Here is a 12,026-nt window from a genome sequence, read left to right as displayed (position 1 = left end):
TTTATTTGAATAATGCAATCAGTCCTTTTACCTTTTTGTCAGATGACATACAATTGTAGCAAATGAACACTGTCTTAAATACCTGCTGGTGCTGCACCTATTTGGAAGCTGAACAATTGCTTAGCAAAGTAAATGTAAAAGAAAAACCTTACAATGCCTCTCTGAGTACTTTTTCTGGGTAATAAAACATACATTGTTAGCAAAATTCTAGGTAATTGCTGAAGATAAACACAGCTCATAAAACAGGAACCCCACTAATTCTTTATGTGCCTAACCTAAGTTCCACTTCTTTTCATTCCACAGACACCCTATTTTTGGCCATCAAATTGTTGGGAGCCAGAAAACACAGACTATGGTCAGTGCAATATCTCCTCATTTTATTATTGACAACTAGTGTGTATGGATGAACCCATGCTTGCATTTTATTATTTGTCACTGAGAAAAGAAAAGCACAGTTTTCAGTATGGGACTAATATTTCTAACATTGAATTTATGAATGGCCTTGTTTGGAAAGTCACCAAACCTGGTGGCAGCTTATTCCATGTTATAGTGCCCCCTGTGACTATTAAAAAAAATACTTTCTTCTGAATAGATGAAAGAGCTATAAACAAGCTTAAAAGGGTTTTTTGGTTTTTTTTTTTCTGTACCACCTTGGTCTACTAGAAAGAGTAACAAAGGGGCTCAGAGAGCCAGAGTTTTAGTTCAGCTCTCCTATTTAGCTATGATTTATGGTAAATCCCTTGCCTTTCCCAGACTCCATTTTTCTCACTATTATTTGAGGCATCCTATGATTCTACAAGCAGAAGGTTTTGTTAAACATGAAAGGCCAAATGCAAGCAAAAGAAAAGATACAATAGGAAATTTAATCATAGTGAATCAACTTCAGTCAACTTAGAATGAACTCAGTTCAACAACCATGATCTTAGTTAAGCTCTTCAAGGAAATAGGCCCCTAATAAGTGCTCATCTTCTTACATCTTCCTGAAGGCTACAGTTTTCAAAAATAATATTGTATGTATGGTTTTTAAATGTCATTTCTACAAGTATTCATTGAGGATTTGTTCCAATGCAAAGTGTTATAGTAGGTGCTAGGATAACAAGCAGACTCTGACTTTATCTACACTGTTGAGTAACTCATAGGCTAGACGAGAAAAGGGAATTATACAGAAGGAGTTGCTGGGAAGTGCTGAGGGAATATAATAGTGGTATGTGTAAAATATATGGAAGTTTAAAAGAATAAGAGAGTGACTTTGAGGGTTTCTAGAGTGATTTCACAAAAGAACTGAGGGCATCTGAGTTGGATTTTAAAGGAGGGGAGATTTTTCAGGAAACAAAGCAGAGAAGGCATTTGAGGCAGAGTGCCAGCATGTTCAAAGACAGAAACTTCACAGCAATCTGGCTTTTGTTGGCTCCTGGAGAGACGTTTTGTAAGAAAACCATAGGAAAGCCCATGGAGTCATCCCTCATTTTTGTCATTTCAGAAAGTTGAATTTCATAGTTCATCCAAGGGTGGTCAGGTGCCAACCAAAGATTCAAACTAACATAATTTATGGAAGACAATCTGAAAACCAGAATACTGAACCATTAATAGAGAGAACAGATGATTCCTTTCCAGTAGTGGGAATGTTGATTTTTTTTCATCCAGGGTACACATTCTTCAAAACTGACGCACTTGGAGAAAGAAGTTAATTAAAAAAAACAAAAAACAAACAAACAAAAAACCTGCCGATTTGTGGATCTGAGTTGGAGAACTTTGTGATGTATTTTCTCCAACCTGGGATGATACCTGGGAATTATTTCACCAAAGAGTATGAAGTTCTAGTGGAGAAAATACCTGCACACCTGAGAAGGAGGTCATGGAGAAAAACCCAGGTGTTGGAGGCAGACAGACCTGACCACAGATACTGCCACAACGATGTACCACATACTAACTGTGTGACTTGGGCAAGCATGTAACATCTTTGAGCCTCAGTCTGCTCACTATTCAAGCAGAAATAATAATATTGACTTTCTAAAGTTGTTGAAATAACCCAAATTAATATGCCTAAAAAACTGGTATTGCTCCTATGATACTTAATAAATCAAAATTGTTTTCGGTCGTCATCGTTATTGCCTGACAGATAAACTGCCTCTGTTTGTTACAGAAAAGCAAATTCTTATTCTTAATGTTCTCTCAGTCCATATTTTGTGTTTTTCATAAATATGTTAGTGTTCCCAATTGCAGTTCGTGTTTCAGCACTTCACAGTAGATTCATGTTTCTGTGGTAAGGCCAAGGAAATGGCATGGCTTACACAGAAAATCATTTACAGAACACTCCTCAAAGTCAGTCATCTCAAAATTATTAATGTCATTCAGTTTAACATTAGCTCTTATTGGTGTCCATTTCAAAGGGAATCATCTTCTAAACTTTCTCCCGAAACCTGGAGAGCCTGCAGTTTTTAACTAAAAATAAGCATAGTCTTTATTATTCTATTTGTTTCCCCCCCTGAATAAACATATACCTGTTTAAGTCTCATTTGCTTGGATTATATACAAGTGAAGAATAAAATAATTATTCAATAAAAAGTTATAGAAAAAATGAGAGGAAGTGAGATGATAATGATCTCAGACACTGTTCCACTCCTACAGGCAATGATGCTTTGTCTTCTATGATTTTTCTTTTTAGGTACAAGTATAGAAGCAATTCAAATTATCCAACTTCGAATTTTCTACCACCATTTATTTAAAGAACATTTATAAAGTATGAACACTTGCTTATAAAGAGGATGTTGATACTGTGATGTAGTTGGGTGTGAGGCCCAATAGAAATAATAGTGATTAGTTAGGCTGTTTATTCTGAGACAGCTTGGGGCAGACAGGAGTTTATTGCTTAAAGCAGGTTTAAAAAATGGTTTCTTATATTCTGTTAGTATCTAATGTCTATTTCCATCACCAATTCAAACTTACTAGGAAGCCTCTGCAAAACATAAACCTCTTAGGTCAGTTTATGTGGAGAAACACTTTTCCATGGTTACCTTGGTTTTGTAGAAAAATAGAATATGTTGATCATGTTTAATGGCTAAGACAAGGCAATATGGACTAAAGGGCTATGAAAAAACACAGTACTTTGAAAATCAAGTTGTGTGAGATTTCTGGTATTTTTTCACCCAAGTACAAAATTATTCCAATCCAAGCCAATTAAAATGGAGTCTGGAATGGACTTCCCAGGTGTATTTGCATAAGAATCATCTAGTATAAAAGGATTGCAATGAGGGCTGGAGGCCAAGACACGAGGAAGTTTAAGAGAACTGTGATAAGAAGTAGAGACAGTAGTGGTGGTAGCAAACTAAAACAGAAGCGAGAGACAGGAAGTTCACTGATATCTCTAAGCACACACATTGCACATTGAAGTTCCTACAGATGATCACACATTGACCAATATCTTTCGTCTGGCTCCTTTTGAGGGTTAAATCTCCAATGTTCATATAGGACTTGAACCCCAAGAAATCAAAATTTCCAATAAAGACAGGAGCTGACCCTATACTTGTATGACTCACGTCATTCACTTCACCCAAATCCTAGCCCTGTTGAAGCATATCTTTATTGAATACTTTTATATTTTGTTCATTGTAGATTTTTTTGCAGTTTTATTTTTTCATATATTACATTAAAGTATTATTTTTCTTGATTAGTGAGTTTTTTGGCACTCCCTTGACTTTCGCCCCCTAGGCAAGTGCCATACTCATCTCATCCTAGGGCCAACTGAGACCAACATATGACAATTGCAGAAAGGCAGAGGTGTTCTCAACATAAGGACCTTTTAACAATGAAAATTGTCCGGAACTTGCATTATCTTGTAGGATGATGGTTGTGCCTCAGAAAACATTCAACCAAACGCCTGTATTTTCTCCAGGATGTTGTGAGGTCTTTCAGGCCTAGGGAGAGAGACTCCACTTACTGACCCTAAGAACTAGACATCACTAAGTTCCACCTGTGAAAACCATGCTGAAATAATATTAGAGTTCTGGTTGGCCAATCATAGCAATTGTATGCTGACATAAAATAATCACAGCAGCTTTGAGATAAATAGTAATTTTTTCCTTCAGGGACAGATTTTAAGTTGGTTAGTTAACATTGGTATAAAGATTGCTATAACCAAATACTGCATTTTGGGGATGGATGACAAGGAATTTATGATTAGAGAGATTGAATACACAATAAATCAGTGAACTTTAAAATAAATGCATGAGCAAAATCAAATTAATAGCATATATAACTTCATGTCTGTGTCTTAAATCTTAGTTGACAAAATACCAATGCCTTAAATCTTTGTATATTAATAATTCCATGATATATAATATTGAAAAACTTAGAATTCAAGATTTGGGGGAAAATAGAAGAACTTCACTTTTCTAAAAATTAGTTTGTTTCTTGACCTAAGACACTGAAGTGCTTTCCAAAATATTCATCCCGTTAATAAAATTGTGTGGTGTAGTGCGGTTCCTACTTCATTCTCTTTGGCACTTAAGTTTTAAATTGTTTGTTTCATAAGACCTTTAATAGAGCCTCTACAGTTCTATGTAATAGTCCTACATAGAACACCTAAAACCTTTGCCGTTCACTTTTGATGACTCTGTCCCTGCTATGTCTATTTTTGAAGTACATGTTAGTGGTTCCTAAAACCATGTTTTAGAGAAGAATTTTTTAAATTTCTATTTTTGGTACAGTTTTAAGTATACAAAAAATTGAACAGAAAGTAGGAGAATTCCCCTAAACCACCTCAATACCACCCACACTCTTTCCTATTATTAATATGTCACATTAGTGTAGTAAATTTGCTACAATTGATGATCCAATATTGAAACATTATTATTAACTAAAGTTCATAGTTTACATGAGAGTTCACTCTTTGTATTGTGCATTCTGTGGGTTTTGACAAATGTATAATGACATGTATCTACCACTGCCCTAAAATTTCCCAGAGTTCTACCTGTTCTCTCCCTCTCTCCTCCTGAACCCCTGTCAACCACTGCTATTTTTACTATCTCCTTAGCTTTCCCTTTTTCAGAATGTTATATAGTTGGAATCACACAGAATGGAGCCTTTTCAGATTAGCTTTATTCACTTTAGTTCCTTCTGAGTCTTTGAATGAAGTTGAAGAACATCTTGGATGTCCATTTGTTCCAGCATCATTTGTTGAAAGCACTATCCTTTCTCCATTGAATTGCCTTTGATCCTTTGTCAAATATTGGTTGACTATATTTATGTGGTGCTATTTCTGTTCTGTTCCATTGATCTATTTGTCTGTTCTTTCTCTAATACAGCACTTTCCTGATTACTATAGATTTATACAGTGTCTTGAAATTGGATACTGTCAGTCCTCTAAATTTGTACTTCTCCTTCAGTATTATCTTATATATTCTGGGTATTTTGCTTTCCAAAAACTGTAGGATCAGTTTTTCAATACCCACAAAATAACCTGCTGGAATTTGGGATTGCAGATCAAATTAGAAATAACTGATATCTTGACAATATTGAGTCTTCCTATCCATAGAACATGGATTATCTTTCCATTTATTTCTTCTTTGATATTTTTCATCAGAATTTGGACTTTTAATAAAGCTCTAGTACTCATTTTGTTAAATTTATACCTAAGTACTTTTTATTTAGCACACTATTTACAGTTGTGTGCTAATGTAAATGGCATCATATTTTTAATTTCAAATTCCAATTACTCATTACTGATTTATAGAAAAGCAAATTTTATAACATTAACTTGCTATAATCACTTTTTAGTTCTAAGAGTTTTTTAGTTGTTTCTTTGGATTTTCTATACAGACAAATATCTGTCATCTGTGAACAAAGACAGTTTTCTATTTTCCTTTTCAAACTATATACTTTTAATTCCTTTTTTCTTGTCTTATGGCATTAGCTAGCATGTCTTGTAAGATGTTGAATAGGAGTGGTGCAAGGGGACATCCTTGCTTTTTTCCTCACCTTAACAGTAATGCATCTAGTTTCTAACCATTTATTATCATGTTAGCTCTAGGTTTTTTGTAGATGTTCTTTATCAAGTTGAGGAAGTTTCCTGTCCAATCCTAGTTTTTCAAGAGTTTTATTTACTTATTTGTTTTTGTTTGTTTATAATCAGTACTGTATTTCATCAAATACTTTCTTTGCATTTATTGACATGTTCATATGATTTTTCTTCTTTATTCTGTTGATATGACGGGTTACCTTAATTGACTTTTAGTCAGCCAGTCTTTCATAACAAGAATAAATCTCACTTGGCTATGATGTATAATTCTTTTTATACATTGTTGGATGTGATTTGCTAATATTTTATTGGGGGTCTTTTTAAAATTGAAGTATAGATGATTTACAGTGTTTTCATGTGTACAGCAAAGTGATTCAATTACATACACATAAATATATACGCATATATTCTTTTTCAGATTGTTTTCCATATTAGGTTATTATAAGATATTGAATGTGGTTCCCAGTACTATACAGTAACACTTGTTGTTTTTCTGTTTTATATATAGTAGTGTGCATCTGTTAATCCTCAATTCCTAATTTATCCCCCCCCATTGGAGATATTTGCATTTATGTTCATGAGAACATTGATATGTAGTTTTCCATTCTTTTTTTTTTTTTTTTTTCGGTACGCGGGCCTCTCACTGTTGTGGCCTCTCCCGTTGCGGAGCACAGGCTCCGGACGCACAGGCTCAGCGGCCATGGCTCACAGGCCTAGCCGCTCCGCGGCATGTGGGATCTTCCCAGACCGGGGCACGAACCCGTGTCCCCTGCATCGGCAGGCAGACTCTCAACCACTGTGCCACCAGGGAAGCCCTGTAGTTTTCCATTCTTGTAATGCCTTTTTAGGTTTTGGTATTAGGATAATACTGGCCTCAAAGAGTAAGTTAGGAAGTATTCCTTCTCCTTCTATTTTCTGGGAGCAATTGTGGAGAACTGGTATTATTTCTTCCATTTTAATGTTTGGTAGAATTCACCAGTGAAACCATATTAGCTTTGTGCTTTCTGTTTTGGTAGGTTATCAATTACTGATTAAATTTCTTTAACTGTTGTAAGCCTATTCATATTATCTTTTTCTCCTTGTGTCAGTATCGGTAGATTTTGTCTTTCAAAAAATTGGTCTGTTTTATCTAGGTTTATCTGTTTATCAAACCTGTGAGCTAGAGTTGTTTATAATATCCCTTTATTATCTTTTTTAAATCAATGGAATCAGTAGTGAGAGCCCCTCTTTTATTTCTTATGTCAGTAATTTGTGTCTTATCTTGTTTCTTTTAGTTTGGCTAGAGGTTTATTAATATTGATCTCTTCAAAGAACCAGCTTTTGGTTTTGTTGAATTACTTTGTTTCCTGTTTTCAAGTTCATGACTTCTTTTTTTTTTTAGTTCATTGATTTCTGCTCTAAAATTTTAGTATTTCTTTTCTTCAGCTTACCTTGGATTTAATATTTTCTTTTCCTTTTTTTGTTTTCTATGCTGGAAGCTTAGGTTATTGATTTTAGATCTTTATTGTTTTCTAATATATGTATTCAATGCTATAAGTTTCCCTCTAAGCACAGCTTTCACTGCATCACAGATTTTGATTAAGTTGTATTTTTATTTTCATTTAGTCAAAAATATTTTTCAATTTCTCTTGGGATTTCTTTGACTATATGTTATTTACAAGTGTGTTGTTTAATAACAGGCATTTGAGGGCTTTCTAGCTGTGTTTCTGTTATTAATTTCTGACTTAATTCCATTGATGTCTGAGAGTACACTTTGTATGATTTCTACTTTTAATAATTTGTTAAAGTGTGTTTTATGGCCTAGAATGTGGTCCATTTTGGTGCATTACCTGGGAACTTGAGAAAGTTGTATATTCAGCTTTTGTTGGATGAAGTATTTTATAAATTTCAATTAGATCCAGTTGATTGATGGTGCTATTCTGTTCAACTATGTCTTCACTGATTTTTCTGCCCAGTGGATCTGTCAACTACAGATAGATGTGTGTTGAAGTCTTCAGTTATAATACTTGTCTATTTTTCCTTAAGTCTCTCAGTTTTTGCCTCCAGTATTTTAATGCTCTGTTGTTAAGAGCATAAACATTAAGGATTTTTATGTCTTCATGAGAATTAACTCCTTTATCATGTAATGCCCCTATTTATTCCTAATAATTTTTTTCTGCAGTCTACTTTGTCTGAAATTAATTTATCTACTCTTGTTTTCTCTTTATTAGTGTTAACATGGCATGTCTTTCCTCCCCTTTATTTGTAATCTATCTGTGTCTTTATATTTAAAGTGGGTTTATTATGGACAGCACATAATTAGATCCAGTTTTTAGTACACTCTGACAATCTTTGTCTTTTAATTATTATATTTAAACCATTCCCACTAGAAGTGATTATTAGTATTGTTGGATTAATATATATCATATTTGTAACTGTTTTCTATTCATTTCCCTTTTTCTTTGTCTTGCTTTATTTTTCTTTTTTCTTCCACCCTTTTTCTGCTTTCCCTGATTTTAATTGAGCATTTTATATGATTCAATTTTCTCTCATATCTAAGTATATCAATTATACTTCTTTTTAAATTTTTAAGATTGCCCTAGAGTTTTAAATGAAAATTTGATGTAATTCTTAGCCTTTGTCCTCTATATGTAAGGTGTTCCCTCCTACTCCCACCCCAGCTTTGTTCAAGGTTTTCACTTTGTCTTTGGTTTTCTGCATTTAGAATATGATATATATAGGTATAGTATTTTTGGTATTAATCATGCTTGGTGTTATATATGAGTTTCCTGGATCTGTGGTTTTAATGTCTATTGGTTTCCTAGGGCTGCCATAACAAAATACCACTGACTACATGGCTTAAACAACAACAAAAATTTTTTTTTCTCACAGTTCTGGAAGAATTGTTGGTTTTTATTTTGTTCAGCAGTAACAATTTCCAAGCTACTTATAGGATGGACCAACAGTCAGAGAGCATTTTTTTTAAGGGAACTCCTTTATTTTTATATTTTATTTATTTATTTTTGGCTGTGTTGGGTCTTCGTTTCTGTGCAAGGACTTTCTCTAGTTGCGGCAAGCGGGGACCACTCTTCATCGCAGTGCGCAGGCCTCTCACTGTCATGGCCTCTCTTGTTGCAGAGCACAGGCTCCAGACGTGCAGGCTCAGTAATTGTGGCTCACGGGCCTAGTTGCTTCGTGGCATGTGGGATCTTCCCAGGCCAGGGCTCGAACCCATGTCCCCTGCATTGGTAGACAGATTCTCAACCACTGCGCCACCAGGGAAGCCCCCAGAGAGCATATTTTTATAGGGGGAAAAATGAACAGATCATGACCAAGCTTGTTGTTTTTGTTTACTTTGTATCTGCTTTTCTTTCATTTTTTTTTTTCTTCAGTATTGAATCCTGGGATGGTCTCTGAGCCAACATCTAAGAGAAATGGAAAACATAAAGTTGCTTCTTTCTGCTCTATGTGTTCTCCCTTCCCACTGGGCTTTGGAGAGTATCTGAAAAGCAACCATTAGTGTCTTTTGAGATTGTTGTTTTCCCCTTGATTTCCCTGTAGGCAGCTTTGGAGCTGCTCTAGAATGGAAAGGGAGAGAAACGTGGCACTCTCGATTGGAAAAGCATGATATAAGGGCAGAGAAACAAGATAAAAGTGTGTTTAAGCAGAATTCTAGTAAGCCTTTCATGTTCTTAAATTTTATATATGTTCTACTATAAACCTGTAAAGAACATAATTTACATGTTATGTTCCAACATTTTTTCCCAAAAGCTATCATGATCAGTGGTCATTTCTAAATTGATGTGCCCTGGATCAAAATCAGAGGTGGATTCAGAAAGAAGAATAAAATGTCACATCTTACCAGAAATGTCCCATCATGATTCAAAATTACAGATTATCTGGAATAGTTAAAAGTTTAAACCACAAAATGAATAAAATGAAAATCTTCACTGATCCAGCCACTTTGCAGTAATCTAATTTGTGGAAATGATGGACTCCCATACATCTCTCTTAATAAAAATGAAAATCTATATTTAATATTTTATTACTGTAGTTATAAAGGGTAGTATTGGTAATATAATCTGTTTTATAAACTAAATATTCACCATGTTTTAGCAAAAACAACAACAAATTATGTCTTAAAAACAAAATGCATTTACTCAATAAACAGAACTACTTTATTGTTTAAGACTTTTTAATTTTAGAGCTAAAGCATTTATGACATCTTAAAAATACAAATATTGGCACAAATTGTTCTCCTTTATAAAATGTCCCAAGTTTTTGTCATTTCAAGACACAAAACGTACTGATAAAAATGTTATTGAATGAATTGGGTCCTGCTGCTCACTGCTTACAAAATCAATTACATACTCACAAATGTCAGGAGAAAGGAAAGGTGCCTTTAATGAGAGTGCCAGCAATCTGGGGAGATATTGGACTCAGCACTCCCCAAAAACCACCTCCAAAAATTCTGCTCAGCCATAAACACTCTTAAAGACAAACAGAGAAGTAATCTCAGGTAATTATTGAGATGGGGGTCAGAATCATTGCAGTCTCCCACTGTGTGCAGGCTTGTGGACTCCTCATGATCTTCCTCTAGATGTTATCTTTTCACACAGTTTGGTCACAGAGTTAGATCAGGTGATTACTGAAAGGGAAGCAGGGAAGAGATATGGTCATCTGTTAATTATGTATTCTTCACTTCTACTTCTTTGATCTATGGAACTGACAAGTTAGGCAAGGTATTGTGTGATTAAAGTTGCAGGATACAAAATTAATACACAGAAATCTGTTTCACTTCTATACACTAACAACAAAAGATCAGAAAGAGAAATTAAAGAAACAATCCCATTTACCATCACATCAAATTAATTAATTAATTAATTAAATACCTAGAAATAAACCTAACTAAGGAAGCAAAAGACCTATACTCAGAAAACTATAACATACTGATGAAAGAAATCAAAAACGACATAAACAGATGGAGAGATATACCATGTTCTTTGATTGGGAGAATCAATATTGTCAAAATGACTATACTACCCAAAGTAATATACAGATTCAATGCAATCTCTATCAAATTACCAATAGCATTTTTCACAGAATTAGAACAAAAGAATTTACAACTTGTGTGGAAACACAGAAGACACCAAATAGCCAAGGCAATCTTGAAAAAGAAAAAATGACTTGGAGGGGTCAGGATCCCTGACTTCCGTCTATACTACAAAGCTACAGTCATCAAAACAGTATGGTACTGGCACAAAACACATGTAGATCAATGGAACAAGATAGAAAATTCAGAGATAAACCCACACACTTATGGTCACCTAATCTATGACAAAGGAGGCAAGAATGTACAATGGAGAAAACACAGTCTCTTCAATAAGTGGTGCTGGGGAAACTGAACAGCTACATGTAAAAGAATGAAATTAGAACACTCCCTAACCCCATAAACAAAAATAAACTCAAAATGAATTAAAGACCTAAATGTAACATCGGATGCTATAAAACTCTTAGAGGAAAACATAGGCTCTCTGACATAAATCGCATCAAGAACCTTTTTGATCCACCTCTGAGCATAATGAAAATAAATAAATAAATAAACAAATGGGACCTAATTAATCTTAAAAATTTTTGCACAGCAAAGGAAACCAGCAACAAAATGAAAAGAAGACCTACAGAATGGGAGAAAATATTTGCAAACAAAGCAACCAACAAGGGATTAATCTCCAAAATATACACATAGCTCATGCAGCTCAATATCAAAAGAAACAAACAACCCAATCAAAAAATGGGCAGAAGATCTAAATAGACATTCTCCAAAGAAGACATACAGATGGCCAACAGGCACATGAAAAGATGCTCAACATCACTAATTATTAGAGAAATCACCTCACACTGGTCAGAATGGCCATCATCAAAAAATCTACAAGCAATAAATGCTGGAGAGGGCATGGAGAAAAGGGAACCCTCCTATACTGTTTGTGGGAATGTAAATTGGTACAGCCACTATGAAGAACAGTATGGAGAT

General features: G+C 34.5%; 1 protein-coding gene across 9 annotated transcripts in view; it reads left to right on the top strand.

Moving 5' to 3' along the window:
* The window catches only part of RGS7 (regulator of G protein signaling 7), a 603,142-nt gene that overhangs the window by 473,600 nt on the left and 117,516 nt on the right, over positions 1–12,026 (top strand). For 7 of the 9 annotated variants that reach the window (XM_033412379.2, XM_033412378.2, XM_004283486.3 and 4 more), the window contains one exon: positions 304–355. The exons of the other annotated variants lie outside the window; for them this stretch is intronic. In XM_033412379.2, coding sequence (XP_033268270.1) covers positions 304–355 — 52 coding nt within the window. The remainder of the gene's footprint in view (positions 1–303; positions 356–12,026) is intronic. 9 annotated transcript variants of the gene reach the window in all.

The sequence above is a fragment of the Orcinus orca genome, chromosome 1 (genome assembly GCF_937001465.1).
Source record: "Orcinus orca chromosome 1, mOrcOrc1.1, whole genome shotgun sequence".
NCBI classification, from domain to species: Eukaryota; Metazoa; Chordata; class Mammalia; order Artiodactyla; family Delphinidae; genus Orcinus; species Orcinus orca.
The sequence above is the reverse complement of the archived record's forward strand: the minus strand, read 5'-3'. Positions and strand labels throughout refer to the sequence as shown.